At 48.2% G+C, this 24,168-nt stretch overlaps 1 protein-coding gene across 3 annotated transcripts in view; it reads right to left on the reverse strand.

The window, feature by feature from the left end:
• The window catches only part of Esyt3 (extended synaptotagmin 3), a 46,870-nt gene extending 27,140 nt beyond the window's left edge, over positions 1 to 19,730 (reverse strand). For all 3 annotated transcript variants that reach the window (XM_063266441.1, XM_063266440.1, XM_343454.9), the window contains exon 1: positions 19,200 to 19,730. In XM_063266441.1, the coding sequence (XP_063122511.1) occupies positions 19,200 to 19,538 (339 nt within the window). In that variant the 5' untranslated portion in view covers positions 19,539 to 19,730. The remainder of the gene's footprint in view (positions 1 to 19,199) is intronic.
• Positions 19,731 to 24,168: the final 4,438 nt, after the last annotated feature.

Raw genomic sequence — 24,168 nt, forward strand, 5'->3', positions numbered from 1 at the left:
TTTCAATAGCCACTAGAGGGTGGTGTGTGGCTGTCATAAAGTACCTACTATCATCTCTCCTCGATTTACTCTCAGGAGTCCCACCCATGCCTGTTTCCAGCAAAGAAGACTCACAGGCCTTGTCACATAGCCACTTAACTCTCTCTAGCTCCCAACCACTCTTCCTGCTCCTCGTGGGGTCCCAGGATGCAAGTTCACCTCCACATGACTTGCCTCAATCCTATGATATTTAGTCTAACCAAAACTACCCACCAAGGTCCTGCACATGCCCATTTCCAGGGTGTCAAACAGTCACCCTCACTCAGCCCTCCCTGTTTTCTGGGATTACTGTTTGTCACTATTTGTCCCACATTTCACTTTTGGGTCCCCCCAAGTAGCGAACAGACATCCATCTTGGGTGTCTGATGGTTCTCCGCTATAGAACTCAATATACTTTATTGACAGGGTCTATTGGTCTCATGCCCTCTCCCTACCAGCCTGGAAATGCTTGGCTCCCTGCTGCAACCTGCCCCTATCATAAGATGTCCTAATAAGCACGTGTGGGGTGAAGGAACGTGGATGAATGCTGAATGGATACATGCAGGCATGAAGGTAAGAGTGCTCAGGGCCATAAAGGGAGCCGTATGCAGAGAACAGACCACCTGAGCACTGGGCAGGATGAGACAGGACGAGGGGACCTTCAGTCCAGCCCTGGCACGATTGCTTTTTTTTGCTGGACCGTTCACTCTCCATCCCAAGCCACTGCAATTCCTGCTCTGGCACATGGTGGGCGTGGGCCCTTCCACATTCCCTACCCAGGTGGTTCTACATCCTTGGGAGCTGAGCTGTTCTGTGTCTGGATCCTGGAGGCTGATCCAGCTTGGCAGGTCTAACAGTGGCCACCCATGGGAGCTGGTCAAGTGTAGATTCCTAAACCGCCCGGCACCGCCTGAATCAGAGTGCACTGGGGTGGGGCCCTCTGACTTATTTTTAACAAGCTCTTGCAGTAATTCTGGAGCTCAGTCGGGGCTGGCTCTGAGATAGCAAGGAACAGCCCACGCTGTGTGTTCTGGGGACCCACACCGGAGAGTGTGGGAGCAACAGAGTGATGATCAGACTCTAATTCCTCAAGTTGCCCTGGTCTCTCTCGGCTTACCAAACCTGCCTTGGGGGCTCTTTACCAAGAGGTCACTCACAGACGGTTTAAAGCCCCTGGACAGCAGTCCCATCTAAGAATACGAGACCCCTAGAACATCCGATTTGGAGCATACTCCTGGTGCCTCCCTCAGCCAGGATCTCAGAACCTATCCTCACCCTGGTGAGCCCGCACACAGAAGCCAATTCTCCGCAGTGTCAGTAGAAGCCTGACCCTGGCAGGCTCTGGTGTGGAAAGGCCGTCAGCCTCTTTCCCATGACAACTGGTCTTTTCTCATCTTTCTGAGGAAACCTCTCACCATACCCAATTTTCAAGGCTATCCTAAGTTTTTGTCTGTGGCTCGTGTATTTAGAACTCACTCTCCCTGGAATCTTTTTTAATAGGGTAAGATAAGGATATAATTTTATGTCTCTGTCCCACTTTACCTAAGGCAGTCTTAACCACCATACAACAAAGCCGGGCACACACACCCTTCCTGTGTGATCGGAGTGTGGCGCTCGCTAGTTAACTTCAACTCCATTGGTTTATTTGCCTCCTTACACTTTCAGTTACCATCTTTTCAAAATGACCCCAGGGCAGAGAGATCCTCGCTTTCTGTTTTTCAAACGTATTTAGATAATGGCAGCATTGCACTGCTATGATAAAATGACCCAGACAATCAGATCATAAGAAAAGAAAGGTTTGTGTCAGCTCCCAGAGTCCCAGTATCCCTCGGAGAACACCCAAAACATACTAACTTCCTTCTACTGTGCCCACTTTCCGGGCTCAGTCACCTTCCAACCCCACCCCACTGGAGACCGAGCCTTTGCCACAGGGTTTTGAGGGGATTCCAAATCAAGCCTCGGCAGAAAATATTTGTTCTCCCATAGGAACACTGGTCAGATAACTTTTTTCCTTTTTGCAGTTTTTAAAACAGGACTTTGCAGTTATTTAAAAAAAAAAACAAACCAGTATTTTATGGTCTGAGAAAGTTTCTGAAAATGAATAGCTCTAACTGTTCCTTGGTTTTCCTAGGTTACTTACTGGGTTTTAGTCCTGTGTTTATTTCTTCTAGGCAGGGACCAGTGAAGCTCAGAAGTTGCTACATAGCTGAGGCTGGCTTTCAATTCCTGGGCCTCCCACCTCTGCCCTCCCAGGCAGCCACACAGATACACACCACCACAGGGCACTTTCGCTCTTTCCCTCTCCAGTAACAATCTTTATCTTTCTCTCTTGCCGTCCTTGCCTCTGCACATTTCCTGTTCTTTGCCTTCTCAGCCAGAGCCTGCATTTGATAAGCAGCAATGAAAAAAAAAAAAAAAGAATATCGAGCATCTCCCCCTGGGTTTTGGCCTTCAAGGGAAGCTCCTTTTACAGCGGCTCTCAGGTCAGCACATGTCACGGTAGGGGAAAGCTCTCCCCATCACCTGTGTGCTTTCCTTACACAAGGGCATTTGGGATATCCAACACCTTCCTTCGTCTACTGAGATAATCACGAGCTTTTGTAGTCATCCCAGGGACGCTGTCAGCTTAAGTGACAGTGTGCTTTAAACAGAGCCAGCTCGTTCAACAAGAGGGACCCAAGGGCGATACTGGAAACCTAGCCAACACCCCGGGACTGTGGAGTCTCTAGGGGAGAACCTGTAACTGCAACTTAGCTTGAACAGCATAACTGTATTCTAAATATTTGTCCTTAGACCCACAGAAAAGTGTAGTCCTCACTCTTCATCAACAAAGTGTCTCCCTACACAGATGGAGACCATTACAGGAAAGTGCAAGCAGTCAATATGCAGAGCTGTGAAGCCCAGTCACAATGGACACAGCTACCAAAACACCCCTGCACCTAAGGCTCAGGGGCCATTGCAGAAGAGGGGGACAGACAGTAACAGCCAGAGGATCAGAGCCCCTCCTCCCTCCCCTCTCCCTCCCTCTCCCCCCCGTGTGTGTGTGTGTATGTGTGTGTGTGTGTGTGTGTGTGTGTGTGCATGCGCGCACATGCGCACATATAGAAGCCAAGGTCAACATCTGATATTTTCCTGCTCCCTGCATGGGATTATGTCTTCTAGGAACGTCAAAAGCTATAAAGCCATAAAGTCTCACCGACATGACTACCTAAACATGAGTTGAACAAGAACACCTCATGCTAAACTGAATAGAGGAAAGCCTGTCACCTCTCAACTATACACAAGAACTACAGGCAACTAAGGAATTCTGGGAGCTGGAGAGACAGTGCTCCCCCGGGAAGAGTACACCCATTGGTTATCCAGCCAAGTGAGCATCCCTGAAAACACACACATACAAGAAACATTATACAGACCAAGCGGGCTGTATTTAGGAACATATATGTATAAATAATATATACACACGTAACACTAAATAAGGAAAAAGAGGCCATGAATTTGAAAGAAAAGATTTTGGAGGTGCCTGGGAGGGTTTAGAGGAGGAGGAGGAAGGAAATGGGGCGAGCGATGGTAATTTTATAATCTCAAAAGCTATAATTTTTTAAAGGGGGAAATAATTAAAATAAAAAATTAAGAAAAAAGGGGGGAAAGGGTCATCTAACTCCTGGAATAAACTCCACTTGATATAAGGGTTTGCTTGGGCCTTATATTCCTGGGATTCAAAGTGGCACCTCTCTATCTGTCTGTCTGTCTGTCTGTCTCTGTCTCTGTGTCTCTGTGTCTCTGTCTCTCTGTGTATGTGTGCGTGCTTCTTTCTGCCTCTGCCCCCGACCCTGTGTGTGTGTGTGTGTGTGTGTGTGTGTGTGTGTGTGTGCGTGTGTGTGCGTGTGTGTATGTACATGCATGCAGAAGCCAGAGGTCAACACCTGGCATTTTCCTCAAACATACTCCATCTTAAATTTCAAGACAGGGTCTCTCACTGAATCTGGAGCTCACCATTTCAGCTGGATTGTGGGTTCTGTTCCCAGAACCTACACAGTGGCTCACAACCATCCCTAAACTCCAGTTCCAGGGGATTGATGCCCTCTTCTAACCTCCCTGGGGACCAGCACACACATGGTGTACATATATACATGTTGACAAAACATTAAATAAAACAAGTAAACCTAATAAGAAATAACTGCATAGATTTAGGTTTCTATAGCTCCCTACTACAGTTTAATAATATTATTTCTTTATGGTGTGACCCAAGATGGGACCTATCGATAATCTTCTGTTGGCTGGCACATGATTAACTTCTGTGACTATTCCAAGGGTGACTTGTTAATCATGTCTTGCTAGGAACGTTCTGCCTTGTGTTTATTTTTTGCTTGATCAGCTGTTATCAGAGAAGGATAGACAAGATTTCCAAGGGATAGACGAGATTTCCAAGCCCATCCAGCTCCCAACTTCGACTTCAGGTTGGATTGTGAAATCCATTTGCCCATGATGGCATCTAATTAGCACCCTATGTGAGGATGCGTCACCCTGTGTGGCCTTCAGACCTGTGTCAAACTCCATGTTGTCAAACATGACAGCTGCTGTTTACGTCTTCTCCTTGACAAGTTGCTTGGTTATATTTTTTTCTATAACCATTTTCGGCATGTTTTAAAAGGTTTGTAATCATGTATGTGTGCATGCATATGGAATTTGTGTACGTGCGTGCAGGGTCTGAGGCAACCAGAAGAGAGCTGTGGTTACAGGCCCATGTTGTGGGCACCCAACACGGATGCTGGGAGCTGAGCTCAGGGCCTCTGCATAAACAGAAACGTCTCTGAACTGTGGGACCCTCAACAGTTTTGTTTTCTTAAGCTTTCCTTTTATTCACTTATGAAAAAATTAAGTTTGGAACTGGCTGGTGATGGCAGTGGGTACAGACACCTGCTGCTAAGACCTGATGACCTGAACTCAATCCCAAAAACTCACAGTAGAAGGAGAGAACCGACTCTCACAAGTTACCTTCTGCCTCCACACATTTACATCACACACACACACACACACACACACACACACACACACACACACGAGAGAGAGAGAGAGAGACAGAGACAGAGACAGAGACAGAGACAGAGACAGAGACAGACATGGACAGACAGAACGAAAAATTAAGAACATGAAGCAGGAAGATAGTTTAGAGTCTTTAAAAACCAATTAGGTTTGATTATGATATTTTAAGACTGTCCGTGTTTCTGTCCCTGCTTCTTCCCCATCCCTCCTTCCCTTGTGCCCCTCCTTCCATGCTCTCCCATGCTCTCCCATGCTCTCCCATGCTCTCCCATGCTCTCCCATGCTCTCCCATGCTCTCACCCCCGAGAACCTCCTTCCCACTCTCGTGCCACGTGTAGCTTTCATGCCTCTCCCGTTTCTTAGCCCTCTTGTTCCCCTCTCATGGTCTCCTGTCTAGTTCCACAGTCTACAGCCGTTCTCACAAACCTGCATCTGCACTAACACAAACACTAAGCGTTAGGATCCGCTCACTGGAGAACGGGTGACTTTTGTCTTTCTGAGACTTGGTCACCTTACTTAATACCTTCCAGTCCCACCCATCTTCCTGAAATTTTAATCATTCAATATTTCTTAATAGCAAAGTCAAATCTCATTGTGTATATACAACAGTGTTTCCTTATCTGTCCGTCATAGGCTAGACATCCAGGCTGGGTCCATTCCTTTGCTCCTGGGAATAATGCGATAACTTGGATGTGCAACTCTGCCTATGGTAGCACACAGATCCTTCGGGTACCCAAGGAGTGGTATAGCTGGGTCAGATGGGCACTCTAGTCCTAATTTTTGGAGGAGGCTCCCCACTGATTTCCCTAGTGGTTATACAAGTGTGCACTCCCGACAGCAGTAGATAATAGGCCCTATGTCCTACATGCTGGCCAGCATTTACTATTTGTTTTCATGATCATAGCCATTCTGACTGGGGTAAGGTGGAACCTCAAAATGGTTTTGATTTGCATTTCCCGATGACTAAGGGTGTTGAACACATTCACTGGCCTGTTGTGTTTCTTCTCTTGGGAGCGGTTTGTTCATTTCATTAGCCTGAGTACTAACCAGCAGTTTTGTGTTTTTGATGAATTTTTGCAGTTCTTTACATATGATAGGTTGTCAATCCTATCTGGGGACAGATTTCACCCATTCTGTGGGCTGTTTCCCTTGCTGATACTTTCTCTTGCTACGCAGAAACATTTTAACTTCCTGTGGTTACATTTGTTGATTCTTGTACTGTTGGAGTCTCATTCAGCAAGTTTCTCCCTAGACCAACAACTTCCACTGTATTCCTTTTGCTTTCCTCTAACAGTTTCGGAGTTTGGGGTTTTTATCTTTGGTTGACTTTTGAGCATAGTGCGAGATGCAGGTCTAAGGTCATTCTTCTCTAGGTGGCTATACAGCTTCCCTGCACATTTGTTGAATATACTGTCCTTTCCCCTTTTTTTGTTAGATCTATTTATTTTACATGTAAGTTGCCTGTGTGTGTGTGTGTGTGTGTGTGTGTGTGTGTGTGTGTACATGGTGTACACACTTGTACACGCTTGGTGTGGTACTTTCAGTGGATGGCTCTCTGGCCTTTCCTAAGTAGAATTCTTTCAACAGAAGGTAGACTCATCTCTCTTGCCAGGAACCCATTAGACTAAAGATGGGGCTGAGCTCAAAGCCTGGGTCAGCAGGACTGACCTGGAATGGTGGGGAAGATCAGGGTTCCTGAGCTAGAGGAGATTTTGAACCCAGCTGTGACCAGCCATCCTACGCTGGCTCTCCTGGGCAGCTGACGGCAAATTGCCCAGAGCTGATGGAGGCAGGCTAGCCAGGAAGTGGAGCAGTACCAGCCTGAGTGCTTGGGTCACCATGGAAACAGAAAGCAGAGAGCTACAGCCCAAGCTTAAGAGCCATTGAGCATACCCTTGACATGTTTAGAGGCAGCAGAACCTAACAGAAAAACATTCTTACCTGGGGCCTTTTCACAGCAAGAGTTTGATTGGCATCTCCCTTGAGCTTGCTGAAGCACCAGGACAGTCTGAAGAGATAGTCTCACAGTGTTACTGTGTGTGCGTGTGTGTGCGTGTGCGTGTGTGTGTGTGTACTCATGAATCTATGAAACCATAGAGAAATGATAACATGTATTGTCTTTCTGTTATAGTCATGTAAAAACCCCCAAGTTAAGTTTCTGAGGAACAGAGAGAGGGCAGCAAAGGAAGGAAGACAGTGGCTCAACATGGGACAGAGTCCCTCAGCCACAGAGTTTCTGTTCCAGTGCTCCATGAAGAGGAGTCTCTGGGATCATTCTGGAAGTGGTTCTCTGACATTTATAGGAAATCAATCCAGGAAACTTCCTGGGGTGTTTCTTAAGCCGGGGGCTTTCTGTTAGGCCCTCAGGGGTTCTGATTCCAGAAGGCTGGCTACCATACCTTGACCAAGCTCTAGGGATGGTTCTGATCTCAGTGGTGGGTGGGGAAGAAAAGAGGTAGTGCTTTCCTGATTGGGGTTGTTTGGGGGGGGGTCTTCTCAGACCCAGAGGAGACAGTTCTGCTGTCTCCATGGCTCCAAAGTCACTGGCTGGATGTCAGCTCTCCTGGGTGACACTGCTGTCACTAAGTGCTTGCCCTCTAGGCCTTAGCTCTTCCTTTACAAGGGCCCTTCTAGGAAGAGCTGGAAGGTAAACTCTGGATATCAATGCTGTGACTTTGCCCAAGCAGACCTGCCTCTGCAACAGAAGGTGTAGCCAAAGCTTAGAGCGGTGGGTTCTGGCCTGACCTTCGGCCTCAGGTTCCTTACACGTGAGGTTGTTCATTTCTACTCTGCCCACATACACGATCCAGGGATACAGGAAGTGAGCCTATTTCTGAGTGCATTAGGATTCTGGCCTGCTTCATTCCCAAAGAAACTTGTATACTATCCAAAACAATGCACCACAGGCAAGACTGTGTCTTTACAAACATGCCAGCCCCATGGCCCAATGACCTGGATCATTCCTGGGTGCATGTGGAAGCCAGAAAGCCAAAGGAAAACTTGGGGGAGTCAGTTCTCTCCTATAGAAGAGTTCTGGGAATCAAATTCATGTCATCAAGCTTGGCAGCATCTACCTGACCATAGGCTGATAATTTTACCCATGACATTTTGACTAGAGGTAATGAGAATTTGATCAGGGAAACCTGAGCAAGCTCAGGTTCAAGTCAGATCCCCAAGTAGACAGAGCCCACCTTAGACACTGCATCCATCTTTAGATGAAGATGTCTGAAACCTGCTTAATACAGTCTTTGGGGGCAGTGATTCCAAAGCAGTGAGGAAATAGAGCCCAGAGTGACTATAAGGTCCCATCTTGAAAGGTCTGGTTTGAGGGTCTGAGTCTATGGAGGCCACTGGACCCTCTCAGGAGGAGGCAGGATGCTGGATGAGGCATCACTTAAAGGGTCTTCCTGTCTTTGGTGGATTCTGCTTCCTCCCTCTCATAGGGTTGATAACTCCTATGAAATAGTATAGATAAGACACACACACACACGCACACGCACACGCACACGCACGCACGCACATATACACGCGTGCCCGCGCGCACATGCAAATGCTTGCTGTCTCAAACTGATCTTGTTACCCCCCACCTCATGGTCAGATGAGATGAGACCCATATTTTGGGTACTGTGCAGAGATGTCCTACAAAGGGTAGCCACTGGTCCTCATGTTACCCAGAATTGGGATTGAAGACCACACAACAGGGGCTGACCCTGCAGTTTTTGTAGGAGAGCAATCCCTTGCTTTCACTCACTTTTCTCATGAGGAAGCACATCCCCCACCTTTCCCCTCTTTTATCAGGAGGCAAATATTTAGTCATGAAAACTCCCATTTTTACTTTTTGATTTGAGACAGATCTCATTAAATAATCTGACTGGACTCAAACTTGCTGTCCTTCCTCCTCGCCTCTTGAGTCTGGAGATTAACATCGCAAGACACACCTGGCTGACAACTACTTTTAAATTGACCCCTTTCTGCTTTAAATTACCCTGCTAAACGTGCTCACAGGAAAATAATTGCTCTGCCAACCTGTCTGGCTCTATCCTGTAATCCACAGGCTCTTAATAACACACCCAGCCGGCAAACTGGTCTAAACCAGCTGGAACTGAGCAGAAAGATCAGCTGGAACTCCAATAGTGGCCATCAATAACCCCATTGACACCCAGCAACCTGATAAGGATAAGGACTCAGAACTAACTGTCCATAAAGTAGGCTTTCTTGGATGTGATGTGCACATGTTACATATGTGTGTGTGTGTGTGTGTGTGTGTGTGCGCACGGGTGTATGTGCATGTGTGTGGGGACCAGAGATCAACACTGGGCACCTTCCCCACCATTTAAAACCTTTTTAGTTTTTAGTATTTAATTTATGCATGCCCACATGCACACGCGCGCGTGTGTGTGTGTGTGTGTGTGTGTGTGCATGCGCGTGCGCTCACATGCACGCACACATGCCTGGATGCATATATGTACAAAGTGTGCATGCAGGCAGCAATGGAGGTCAGAAAAGGCATCGAGTCCCTTGGAACTAGAGTTGCATATGATGGTGAGCTGCCATGTGTGACCCCAAATTGGGGTCTTCTGCAAGAGCAATAAGCACTCTTAACCACTGAGCTATCTCTCCAGCCCCCACCTTCTTTTCTGAGGCAAGTTCTCTCACTCAATCTGGGCTCACCATTTGACTAGCATGGCTACCCAGTGAGCTTCAAAGGTCTACCTGCTCCTACCCCACCAGAGTAACAGACATACATGTGACCACACCCAAGTTTTTATGTGGCTGCTGTGGGTCCGAGTTCAAGTTCTTGTGCTTGTATACCAAGCACTTTACCCCCAGCCCCAGAGTAGGTATCCCAGGAGAGCTCAGTGACAGTGTAAGCTGACAGAAAGGTCAATGATCTAGACAGGTTTGACCATGCCTAGAGATTAAAAAAATTATCTTCTTGCTCATCAGACTAATAAAGGCCTAAAAATAATAATCACTGAGGCTGGTGAGTGGACAATAACGTGGTACAAATGTCTCTTTAAATGTGTGTAAGCTTTAAGTGGAGCTAGTGTCAAACCGTCTTCTACATGTTTACCTTTCTGCCTGTAGTTAGTAAAACTCTCAACCCTCATCAGAGAAACATCTTGCAGTAGAGAGCAGTTAATGCAGAGACTCAAAACTGGTCCAAGAGTCAGTAGACCGCTAACCTTAAGTGGGTCAATCGTGTCCCCAAGGTCAGGAAACATCACAGAAGGGGCAAAAAGATCACAGGAGCCTGCAACTGGGGAGAACTGCAGCAAAACAGTGCCTTTGGGACCTGACAGAACCATGGCACTGGTGAATACAGAGCCCCTGTGGTTGCCTGAACAAGACCTGTGCAAGATCGAGCCAGTCAAAGCGTCTGTGTGGACGGGGAAGTGGTCACAAATCCCACCTCGAGCTGAGGAGCCACAGGTAAGTGATGGCTGCTGGAGTAGGCAGTTAGTTCTCTTCAGGGGAACGGCCATGCTCTACCAGTGGATGGTGCCACAACCATACAGGCGGCGCTAACTAGATTCCTTGGCACTCACATCTTATCAAAGAACCTTTTTGCGTCAGACTGCAAATGAGACCCACAGCAGTCAAATATATAGGCTAGGTGCCCTTGGGGTGCCTATGGGATGATCATGGGGCATCTGTAACACAATCTGTAACACATCTGTAACACACTCAAGGTTCAGGGAACACTGTAAAAGGCCAGAAAGAGCTGAGGGACAAGGACTGCTTGATGACAGTTTCTTCTCAATAGGACAGGGATGTTGTTCCCCTGCCTCTCAGCAATATGACTGCCTGCACGAGACCCACAAAGACTATACCAATCGGCAAGCAAACACGGATGCAGGAAAAGTTCACAAGACCCCAACCCTAGACGGAGAGCTAGAGGCAGTCAATGGCTGCCAAGGAAGGGAGAGTCAGTTTTGTTTTATTTCTTTTTCTTGTTGTTTTAAGAACGATATCCCAATCCTAAGGTGTTAGCCTTATATACATGCAAATAAGGGAAACATTAACTGACCTCACAGAATGTGTGTTATAACAAAAATAAATATGGACAAAGAGGTTATGAATTCAAGAGGAGGTGTGGGGTGGAGGAAGACATGGGGGGAGTAAAAGGAGAAGAAAAGGGATGGAAAAGTGCAAAATACAGTGTGACGATACATAAAATTCTTCAAATTACAAAAAAGAAACCATCAAGCTGGGAGAGGTGCATGTCTGGGAAGCTGGTCTGGGAGGAGTTAAAGTGCAAGGTAGATAGGAGAAAAGATATTGTTCATATGTATGAAATTGTCAAAAAAATAAAAATATGTATTAAAAAGATCACAAGCTTTGACAGGAGACCACACTAGGGAACTGAGAAAAACTACTAAGATCTACAGAGCAGTTACAGTGTCGTTAGCTCAGAGGGCTTCTATTATTTTATTTGTTAGGTTATATGTTATATGTGAGTGTATTACATGCAGGATATCTGCACATCATGTGTGTGTGTCTGGTGCCTTCAAGCTGAAGTCCCCAACATGGACTTACAGACAGCCATGAGCTGATATGTGGGTGCTGAGAATTGAACCCAGGTCTTGTGGAAGAGCAGCCAGTGCTCTTAACCGCTGAGCCATCCCTCCAGCCCAGCAGATTTTTAACAGGGCTGCTGTGTGCTGAACCCCCCAAGCCAGGAGCAGAGAGAACAGCAATGAAGCAGCAGCCTTGCCTAGGAGAGCATTCAGGCTGGAGGAAAGTCAGACACACGGTGCAAGGTACGAATCAGTGCAGGACCATAAGTGGTAAGTGCGCTCTGAGGGAGCCTGAGGCCCAAGGAGCTGGCCTGAAGTCTCACACTGGTAGATTGGAGGGAGAAAGTCCAGGCAGACCCAGAACCTACACTGGCCATATCGGGGGACATATGAAAAGAAACGGTCAGTAATAAAGAAACGGTCAAGTAACTGATAGTATATTCATATCATAGAAAGCAGCACTGTTACCAGCGTTCTCAAAGGACATTTGCAATAGGCTAAGACAATACAAACAATGATGATACCAGAGAGGTGGCTTCGCAGATAAGAGTGCCAGCTGCGGGCTGGAGAGATGGCTCAACGGTTAAGAGCACTGACTGCTCTTCCAGAGGTCATGAGTTCAATTCCCAGCAACCACATGGTGGCTCACAACCATCTGTAATGAGATCTGGTGGCCTCTTCTGGCCTGCAGTCACATATGCAGACAGAATGCTGTACATAAAATAAATAAATAAATCTTTAAAAAAAAAAAAGAGTGCCAGCTGCATTTACAGAGAACCCACACGGTGCCTCACAACTACGGGGATCTGACACACTCTTCTGGTCTCCGAGGGCATCGTCGGGTATGCACACGACACGCATGCACACAGGCAGGCAAACGTTCATGCCCATAAAGTGGAAGTGTATCCTCTTTTAAATGAATATTAAAAGGTTTTAATTCATTTAGCTTTTAACTTTCACATGCGGTCCGTGCACAGAAGTGTACTCAAGTAGAACCATGTATGGAGGACCTGTGTGTTTTCTAACTCTGCCTTTTGTGCCTTCCAAGTCTGTCTTCTGCGCCTTCCGTACAAGGGGAATCCATTTACATTCATAAGGCAGATCTTGAACTAGTTTATGACCATATATTAAAAAGAGAGCACAAACAATAATGAATGGAATACTTTAAAAGGTATTCGACGTCCTTACCCACTGGGAAAGGCAGATTAGAGCTACTTCGATCAAGATGCTGCTTTCTGCCACTCGGAGGACTGTCATCAAGAAAACAAGTGACAAATGCTGGCCCAGGAAGATGTGGGGAAAGAGAAGGCCTTATTCACTGCTGTCGGGGAGTAAACTTGTGCAGCTCCTAGGTAAACCAGTAGGGAGGTTTCCTAGGAAAAACTAAAAACTACCACGTGAGGTACCACTCCTTGGCCTCCAGCACGAGGACTTGAAGCTGGCAGGCCGCAGAAACCCATGCACGTCTGTTTGTTGCTGTTCACAACAGCTGGGAAATGGAATTAGGAAGAACAGAGAGGGAAAGTGGTTCAAGTCTGTATGCACAGCCATAAAGAAAGAGAAAAGCAAGGCATTTGCAGGGAAATAGTGGAGAGCCTGTGTTAAGTGAAATAAGCCAGAACGAGACAACTACCACAGGTTCCTCCACATGTGTGAGCCAAATTTAAAATCACACACACACACACACACACACACACACACACACACACACATATTATATACATGTGTGCACTTGCATATGTGGTCATGAAACCAGAAAGGGGATCATGGGCGGTGGGATATTAAGAGAGTTGAGGTGGGGAGAGGGAAAGAGGGGGTAATAGAATATACATGACATGAAGAGAGGAGAACCAGGGAAGGCAGGGGAACCAATGAGAGGGGAGTAGGACATCACAGGGGGTGAGGGAAGAGAGACAATGAGAATAAGGTATAGTGACATATATAAAAAGGCCACATTGGATTCTAACCTTGACATTTTGAAAAAAATATTAATTAAAAATAAGCATGTACAAAGGGACAGGTGGCGGATTATGGGATTTTTGAAATGGTCCAGAGAAATTCCTATGTGTCAAGAATACATGACACATAGGTATAGGGTAGGAGTGGCCCTGTCATGTTGCAGAGTGTGAGAGACCTGGGCCCTGTGTTCCTGTGAGACTAGAGAGAGTCAAACCTCATACAGTCAGTTGGAACACGGGGTGTATCAAAAAATGTTGCTTTGTCCCTATAACAGGTCTCACTGGGGCGCAGGATGGGACAACCAGACACATCTTTAATCCTGCCTCAGTATTTACTTATCAATGAGGAGAAAGAAAAAGGAAGTCTTGCTTCCAGTACCCGTGAGCAGCTCTGTATTGAAATGCTGTGTTCCCAGAGATTAGGAACCCCTGGGGCTCTCTGGGAGAAGGAAGATGCTGGAGTTCAGATATGAAGCATCCCTGCAGAGGCTTGGTCTCCAGCCTGGCTGCTTACAGAGGCGGGGCTCTGAGGAAATGACTGGATCGCCAGGGCTCTGACTTGATGAACCGATTAGTCCCTGGCAGAGTCATAGCTCAACGACATCGCTGGGATATGATGGAAACATGAGGAAGTGGGACCTGGCTGGAGGAAGCTCATCGCTGAAGGCATGCGTGGAAGGGTATGTATTGTCCCGCCCCTTCCTCTCCATGTGCGTAGCCTATGTCCCACTCACACTCACGCTGCCAAGAATGGACTCCTAACCTTTAGCCTGAATTTTGTGGATCTGGCCAACTTTGGCCAGAAATCGCTGAGTTAGTGAGTCAAATCAATCAATGCTTCCTCTAGAAACTATTTCTCTAAGGTATTTGACGTAGAGTTACGACTATCACAGGGTCCCCAAACCCCGTCCACTAACCAATACAGCTGGTTGTCATCCCATGTTGTGACCCTCACAATTCTTCATGAGGAGGCTCAGACCTTCCTAAGTCACCAGGAACATTCCCACAGAAGTGCCACCTCTGCTTGCTTCTGAGGCGCTCAACGAGAAGAGGAAGCTAGCGACTGGCTTCCATTCCTTTCTGTCCAGTGGGAAGGGGGCTGCCACATAGGAGGGCAGGGGTTGTTCCCACCCTGCAGCACTAATCTGCATCCTCCATGTGACCTCCTGGTCACTCGGGTCTTTGCTTGCAGGTGAGGTTGCCCCAGACACTCCTGTCTAAGCCTGAGTCAGAACTTCTAAATGAAGCCACAGGCGATCCCGGGTGAATTTGAATTCTGTGAGATATTGTTCTAGACTCTGCATCACTTCCAAACCTGTGGAAGGTTTTGGGTCAAGTCTCCCATCCTTAGGAGAGTCCTCAACCTCATGTCGCAATACCTCTGCTTCCAGGAAGCTTTCCCGGGCTGCTGCCTGCTTTAGATCCCACTCAGAAACAAACAACATCTTGGACCTCTGACATGTCTTGGGATAGATAGACTGTTGTCACAGGCCTACGTGCCCACTCTGCTCGATGGTTCCTCGAGAGTAGAGACTGTGGGACACTCATGTCTGTGGCTCATCCCGCAGAACTGGGCCTCACACATGGCAAGCCCTCTATTAATGTTTGGTGACTGAGCAGAGGATGAACACACAGATGCCTGAAATCCCTGTGCTGGGCTTGGAGGAAAAGGACACCTATGCTGTGTCTCACCTATTGCCCAATCCTGGCCTAGGACATTGTAAGTCCATGAAACATCACCAAGACATGGGACCGAAACACAGAGGACATGACTTAGCCTCCTCTTAGTTCCTGAGGTTAGGCCCAACTCTAAACTGGTTTGCATGACTCTTGTATGAGCTGTGAACACCTTGATAGGAAGTTCTCTCTGGTCCCACATGGCCATCAACTGCTTTGATGGCATCGACTCTGGCATCAAGCTTTGTGAACTCAGTTGAGGGTGCCCAGGCTAACTTCATTACCTTCCTCCAATCAACAGAACCATCAGTGAGGACAGACCAGGAGTGGTGGGTTCTAGGAGGGCAGCTGTATCCACCCTCAGTAAGAACGGCTGATGGTCAGACCCAAAAAGGGCAGCAGCACTCAGGCTCTAGTTGTCTGGCTGGCTGGCTAGCAGGGTTGCGGATGAGGGACAATCCAGGGCTGTTGCTGCCTTTGCACAGCTGTCATCTTGAGTAGGTGGGTCACCTCGCTGGCTCTTGTGTTGGCATCCCCAGTTACATGGAGGGTAAGTGAGAAAGGTTAGGGAATAGGTCTTGGGCAGGGAGTGGGTGGGGCGAAAACAGAGAAAAGCTGACTTGGGGTAGGTTCATGGATTCTAGAAGGATTCTCCAGATGAGCCTCCCCTACAAGTTCATGATTTTCAGAGAGGTTCAGAAGCCCTGAACCTGGTCTACCCTGGTGAATGCTCAGAGACGCTCAGGACTGCCTCTCCTCCCTCTTCCCATCAGCACCACCCTCCAGCAGTTCCCCAAGGGTTAACTGTCCCCAACAAGGCTGCCAGCTGATTGCTATCAGCTGGCAGTAACAAGCTGGGCTAGACCCAGAACCACAGGCAGACAGCCTGCCAATGTTTCCCACAGTTCTTTCCACCCTCTGCCCTGCCTCCGGCTATCTGCCTACCAACCGACTCTCATCCCTCACACGCTCCATCAGACCAGGAGCCAGGGAAGGCAGTCACCAGTCTTCTCTCTTTACCAGGAGAGCCAAGGTAAACAGCTGATAAATAAGGCATTGTTATCAACGAATGGCTCAGTGGATGCCCTGGAAATGGGCAGACGGGTGAAGGCCCACTCCTGTGATGCTGACCTCATGGACAGTCTTGAGGTCAGAGCAAGAAGACCCCGGCTCTGAAGTCCGGTAGGTAAATACTGCAGTACTGAAGCCAGCATCCTGGAAACCACAGAGCAAGCCCAGCAAGTGCCAGGCCGAATGAGGTTTCCCAGAGGCTCTCTGTGCACCCCTCCCTCCCATCTGCTCCACTCTCCATGGCCAGCCAACTCCAAAAAGATACATTTGCCCCAGGGACACTTGCTCATTAGTTTAACATTGGGAAAAGGTCCTCAGGAGGCTTAGGAAACTGAGAATCATAAAAGCAACAACGTTTACTGAACACCCAACCGTAATGGCTCTGAACAAGTGCTTTATTTGAGTTATTTTGTTGAAATAGGGTCTCATGTGTCCTAGTATGGCCTCAAATTTGCTGTGTAGTTAAAGCTGGTCTCGAACTCCTGACCCTCTTGTCTCTACTTCTAGAACGCTCAGACTCTCACAGGCATGTCTCACTCTGAACTCGGGGTTTTCAAATATTCGACGCATTACAAGCAGCGCATGGAAGCAGAGCTTCGGGGGTTAAGCCAATAGTATCAAGACCGCTTTGCATGGTGACCTCCACACTGCAGCCTGGACTCCCTCACTCCTTGGGTCTGTTAGTGTGTGCTCCTACTCTGAGGTAGAAAAAGAGGGAGTGAGCAGAGGGCCTCAGCTTTCCTACCTCGTGGCATGAGGCTGGTCAAAATGTCACATTTGCATCAAACTATGCATCCTTCCCGGGGGCTCATGGGAAAGCAACCTCTTTAGATTTGTTTCTCAGGAGGCCCAGGCATGCCAGCTGACACCAGCTCTCTACACCAGACACCACCTTAGAAGACCCCTAAACTCCACCTCACTCTAGAGGCCACAGGCAGCTACAATCAGTCTCTCCCCAGCTGCTGCTTATCGCCTCCTGCTGTGCCCATTACTACCCCGTTCAGTCATCTCCTCAGACACCTTACGAGGACTTCAACCTTCAGAATCTGCCCCAGTCTCCCCAGTGCTTGCCTACTCTCAGCCCCATCCATCGACCCTGACCATGTTAGGCAGGCCAAGCACTCACTACTTCTCAGAGTGCCCAACTCATTCCTCTAGGCTGTATTCACAAGCCTCTCAAGGCCAACAGAGCCTGACCTAACATCTCTACCTTAATCCCAAAGCTTACCTAGGCCTGGTCCTCAGAGTCTGCCAACCACAGCAGCTAAGAATCCGGAAAACCTAGGCTGAGGTAAGACCCTCTTGAGGGCAGAGGACTGTGGTCTAGGACAACCTGATGCGAAAAAGACTAAGGTGTCCATTGTAAGCCTCTGACCCCCGGAAAAGAATCTCAGCAAATTCCTGCTTCTAACTTCCCCAGGACCCCCGTAATGATTACGTGTACCCATCTCCCACCTGAGCCTGGCATCCCTGAGAGACACAGTCCTCCTCCTGTGTGTTCCCTGGCCACCTGGATCAGACCTGTTCCCATGGCTTCTACTCTAGGAATGTACTCACTAAAGTTCCACAGTGTGTACCCTTATCCGCAAGCATTGGGCCCCACTCAACCCAAAAAATGTACTCCTGTCTGCAAAGCGTTGGTACTGATTTGATCCATACATTAGTGCTACGGGATAAACTGAACCTCCCCTACCCAAACGCACATGTTCTGTGTCCCAGTCCCTCAGAATGTGACTGCCATTTAGAGAACATCTTGACAGATTTAATTAAGTTAAAATAAACTCATTAGAATAGATTTAAATGCCACGACTCTTTTTTTTTTTTTTTTTTTTTGGTTCTTTTTTTTTCCGGAGCTGGGGACCGAACCCAGGGCCTTGCGCTTCCTAGGTAAGCACTCTACCACTGAGCTAAATCCCCAGCCCCGACTGCCACGACTCTTATATGCAAAAGAAACACTCGGGCACAGGGACACAGAGGGAAGTCAGAAGAAGTCACCCATGGGCAGAAGAGAGGAGAGCGGCCTCAGAAGAATGGACCCGCAGATATGGTGACCTTGAACTCATCACCTACAGACTACAAGATAGTAAGTTTCTGTCGTCCAACTCACCATATCTGTGGTACTTTGCTGTGGTGGCCTTAACAAACTACCTACAGGCAAGATTCAATTTCCAAATTTGATTAATTGGCCATGCTAACATTTTCTTCTCGATCACAGACAGGTGTGGCGCACTTAGATTCAGCTGTGTTTTAGAGTTCAGGCCACGTGCAAAACATGCAAGCCAGGGGAAATAAGGAGTCCGAGGGCCTCTGCATCATCTCCCCTGGGAGTCTGAGGTACGGCCTCAAACTGGGATCCAAACGGGGCAGGGCTGTCATACACTAACCCTGGTCAATGTTTGTGTAACTTCCAATCCTAAGGACTACCCAGCGTTCTTGCACCCCACCCAAGTTGTTAAACTGTAGGGTTCTCAGGACCAGATGCCTTTGAGAAACCGTAGCCAGACCAGCCACCACCAGGAGGCGGGTCTATCCCTGGACTGTGAGTGCGCCAGCCTGCTCAAGTCCATGGCATAAGGGAAAGGACAGTGGTCCACATAGTATCCTGGCTAAGCTCTACAGGGCATTGCTGCCAGCCCTCTGCTGATAGGAACCAGAGCCCTGTGCTCCTGTCACTGCTATATGTGTCCATATACGTGTCACGCCCTTCGCTAGCTCTTAAATCAACAGGCGGGTGGAAGAATCGCCCTCTGTTTCCTACGCGATCAACTTTGCGGTGTCCTGGACGCCCAGTTTTGATCCTGGGTGTGTCCCGCCCCCGACTCTTCTCTGAGCCTTGGCCCTTACGTGAAGCCCGGGAGTGCGCTCCAGCTCCTCCTCGGAAGCCCACAGCCCTCCTCCCAGCCCGGCTCACCCAGGCTGGCAAATGCTGGCCCCGCAGCTCGCGGCTGATGAACTCGCGCTCGTGCTCCAGGAATTCGAAGGCGGCCTCCAGGCGCCCCAGCTTCCCGCGGCGGTTCCGGCGCCACCACATCCAGAGCAGGGCTCCAAGCAGCAACCAGGTGACGCTGAGTCCCAGGTAGCCCGCCAGGTAGACCGGCGCCAGGTAGAACAGGACGCGCGCCACGAAGCTGTAGAGCTCGGGCAGTAGCTGGCCGGACAGGCGCGGTTCGGGGTCTGGCGAGCGCTGGCGTCTTTCTGGGACATCTGGACCGGGGGGCGCGCTCCCCGCGCAGGACTCCTCCGGCTGCATCTCTCTGTGGCCGTCTTGTCCTCTCCAAAAGCTTCACCCCAGCTCAGGTAGGAGCACCCCCTATGCCTGCGCACATCTGTCCTCAAGGCACGAGGACTCCGCAGCCTCGCAGCTCCTGCACTGCCAGCCTCTTCAAGCTCGGAGCTCGGTTCTACCAGCCCACGACTGCGGAATCCGGGAATAAAGCCAGCGGGTGGAGCTCTGGCAGGCGGGGAAATCCGGAAGTCTCTGCCACCAGGGGCGGGCACAGGTGAAAGGGGCGGGGTCAGCCCTGTGCAGCCTTAAGGGCAACCTGGGATCCCATGGTCTGGTACAAATGTCAATGTCAAAAGATGGTGTGCAGTTGTCATTTGGGGTTAGTTAAGCATTACTCTTCACATAGACCAGCATGGATAAACATCTCCTAAAATCTGTTCCTTAGACACAGTATCATCTGGATTTTTTTCTAGGCCCTTCACAAACCGGGTCAGAATGGGGTGGATCTGACTCTGAGTATGGAACCACTAAAAACCTGCCATCCTCCTTTTTTTTCCTTTTAAAGATTTATTTATTTTATGTCTGAGTAGTACAGTGTTGCTGAAGAGGGCATCAGATCCCATTACAGATGGTTGTGAGCCACCATGTGGTTGCTGAACTCAGGACCTCTGGAAGAACAGTCAGTGCTCTTAACCATCGAGCCATCTCTCCAGCCCCCATGTGCTTCTCTCTTAAGCTATTTGTTACTTACGCCATTTGGGCCCAGCCTCATGCACAGCCAAGATGCGCTTAGGGTGCCTCCTGTACCCCTCATCCTCAGCATCCTTTTCAAACCCCTCTCTGCAGGGGAGTCGGTCCGTGCCATTCCTGGCACCATTAGACTGGGAGCTTCCAGGAGCCTGGCCATCTTCACTCATAGTCATTTGCTCTCTCTTGGTGCACTCAGGGAGGACAAGTGACCCGTAAGTGGAAAAAGAAAGGGGAAGCCAGCCTTGAAGTGCTTGGGAATCTGTGAGCCTTCTGCTTCCGTGTAGCCCAGGCCGAACCATCAGACCAAGAGGAACGTGGCTCCATAAATTCAGACAGTGATTCACCTTTCAGATGGCACATATTGTAGACACCAATACAGGAGATCACTGCAGTGACCAGTGGTGAGACAGAGTCAGTAGGAGAACAGGCTTGGTTTGGAGTAATTTCATTCTCTTCAGACAGCCAATGAAGGGCTTAGCCCCATGAACATTCAAAAGATGAATGCATTCTCTTTCTCAAACCCTTCCCCTCTTCTCTTCTCTTCCTCCTCCCCTCTGGATAAAATTACTTGCTGCACGAGGTTGGAGGGATGGCTACAACAGGCTCACCAAGTTCATTTAACTCCAGCCCCAGGGGCTGGCTTTGTGTATCACACACATACATATAATTTAAAATTAAGAGTAAATCTCAGAAAGTTGTTTGTCGCAGTTAAGTTTTATAATAAGGGGTTTGCTCCTGAAGTCAGGATACCTGAGTCCTCCTCATCTACTCCTGACTTTCCAGTTCTCAGGCTACCCTGGGAAATCAACAAGAAAGCCCCTCCTTCCGGTGCCTTTGAAGAGTCAACTGCAGCCAAATCTTACTACAGTTTCTGAAAAGTCCTACAGGCAATGGCTGGTAAACAGAGTTTAAACCAATGTTTCTCCAGTTATCTACTCCAGAACCCACTCCTCAAAACACTTCTCTCTTGATTGGCCCAGCTCAGTGGAAGCTAACGTGAGGCTATGGGTCAAGGATTCAGAGCTGTCTCCAGCAATGTGAGCAAAAGGGAGACTCAGCATACACAGATGGAGACATTACCTACCAGCACTCTGCTCCTCCCCCTTGTGGAATACCTTCCCACCAGTGTCCAGCACTTCAGGAAGTCCTGGTTAAACTGACAAACTCCCCCGGGAGAGGACGAACTGTGTTCGTCATCCGTCTGCCCCCATGCTCACCAGGTCCACACCTCCTTCCCACCTGGCTGGCTGTGTTTGCAGAGTATAGAAGATGCACACAAGAGGGAGAGGTGCTATTGCAGAGGAAGAGGTTGGTTGCAAGTGCAATGGATACTCCCCAAGGCAGATGTCCAACGTGAGACCTGCAGACATCCTTTGGGACTTCGCTGCCCCAGCTGGACTGTTCTCTCTGTTTCCAAACACACCAAGTTCATTCGACATCAAAGTTTCCAGGTTCCTCTCTGCAAAATGGCCTTCTCCTTAGTCTTCCATAGAGTACATTAGAGGTCAGAACATTATTAGATGTTTTCCTTTCTACTAAACCCTGTTTACAACAACAGATTGCTTTCCTAAGTTAACTATAAAAAACTATTGAGACTGTGGCATCTAAAATCTTATCCCTGCCCCCCCCCCACATACCTGAGGTCACGTTTGTGCTGAGAATGTGTCTGCCATTCCTTCTCCTCACCAGGGTCTAGTTACAATGTCCCATGAAGGCTTTCTGGGGATCAATTACAGCACACTCCAGGGAGAAGCATGCCTTCAAGAGCTTGAGCCAGCAATCAATTGAGAGGTCATCACACAGCATACCTGCTCTGCAGAGAACAGCAGCCTCCATGGTAACTGGCTACCCCCACACTTGAGCTGCAGCCTCCTAAGAGTGGAAATCCTAACCCTTGTTGAGGGAGAACCCTCCTACTTGGAATTACCCATTACATGTGAAACCAAGTCAAAACACACCAGAATATGTTGAGCTCTAAGCCCAATGACCAGTGCCATGTTGGAGATTGGTTCTAATGCTTTGATTCAGTCGGGAATCTGCGAGTCCAGACGCTGAAGGTCCTTGTCCCCGATTGGTTTTTGATCAATAAAGACCAACGGCCAATGGCTGGGCGTGGGACGGGATACTTAGAGTTGTGCAGGTAGGATGCAGAGAAGACTGGAAGAGAATTGCCATGACGATTCTTCAGGGTAGAAGGATGGGAGGCAGGAGCCACAGGAAATAAAGCCAACCAGACATGAGAGACTTAGGTAAGTGGTCACTGGCCACTTCTCCAATTGGGCCTGGTGTAGCAGGGGAAGGCTTAGGAGTGCCCAGACTTCGAGGTAGCCAAGGGATTTTTTAAGCTTGTGTGTGTGTGTGTGTGTGTGTGTGTGTGTGTGTGTGTGTGTGTGTGTGTGTTTCAGATAGCTCCTGGGCAGGTACATGCTCATGATCTTCCATGAGCTAACAACAATTCCCACAATAATGCCTCTTTAATAAGAGGGGATGTTGGGGGGTAGGAAAAAACTCAGTAAAGTGCCCGCTGTGTAGACATAAGGACCTGAGTTAAGATTCTCAACATTTATCTAAAAAGTTAGGCACAAGCAACAAGTATTTATAGCCCCACCATTGAGGGTGGGCAGACTCAGGTAAGTCCCTGAAAAAAATCCAAAACACAAATAAATAAATATGACATGATGAGAGTGCAGGGTATGGTAGCACGCCTGGTTTATGTGGTGAGTTTCAGACCAGCAGAGAGACATAGTGAGACCCTATCTCAAAATACATACATATGTACATACATATAAACATACATGCACACATACATACATACATACATACATACATACATACATACATACGATGCAAATTGATGAAGGAAAACAACCAAATTGGACCTTTTGCTTCCCCAGGCACAGAGACAAACAGACACATGCACAGGCAATCATATGCACACATGCACATACACACGCACAGATAAACAACTACACACCACACACTAAACACACACATGAACACAGACATGCACACACACACACACACACACACACACACACACACACAAGGGAAATTTGTGCATAGAGATACAGAAGGAAATGAAGAAAGGGAAGCCACGTAGAGACTGAAGTTGGAACTGGAGTGAGGTTGCTACAAATCAAGGGATGGATTTTGGCCGCCAGCAGAAGATAAGAAAAAACGAAGAAAGAGACTCTGGTTTCAGGCTACCAGAGTCTTAAAACAATATGTAAGGCAGCAATGTGTAAATTGTGCAACTTTGTAACATGGTCCTCTGAAGAGTGCACAGCCAGATTCCAACTGCCAGGGACTGGTCCAGCCATGGTAGAGTAGCCTGGATGAATTGGGTTGAGAAGATGCTGTCTCTAGCAGATGACACACAGGAAACATGGGCAGGGAAAAGGACAATAGGTGCTGTGGTATAAGACAGACAAGCAGCAGTAGAAGCTGCCTTGACCAGCGTGACTTGGGAATGGTTCCTCTTGGAGCTGGGATTTGAGTTGAGAATTAAATACAGAAGACAAGTAAACATGCACAAACCACTCCACCATTTTAAAACCTTCAATACCTTGGGCCGGAGAGATGGCTCAGTGGTTAAGAGCACAAACTGCCCTTCCAGAGGTCCCAAGTTCAATTCCCAGCAACCACATGGTGGCTCACAACCATCTGTAATGTCATCTTGGTGCCCTCTTCTGGTGTACAGGCATATATTCAGGCAGAACACTATACATAATAAATCTAAAAAAAAAAAAAAACCTCAGTACCTTGTCAAATCATCTCTCTTTGGACAGATAAATATCCACTATCCTAAGTGGAGTGTGCCATTAGCTTTACATGTGGCCTACATCACCATCAGACCTGAGTGTGACACATGATCACGTCTCAGTCAAGCCAGTCAAGCCAGGGC

This window comes from Rattus norvegicus, chromosome 8 (assembly GCF_036323735.1).
Source record: "Rattus norvegicus strain BN/NHsdMcwi chromosome 8, GRCr8, whole genome shotgun sequence".
Classification (NCBI taxonomy): domain Eukaryota; kingdom Metazoa; phylum Chordata; class Mammalia; order Rodentia; family Muridae; genus Rattus; species Rattus norvegicus.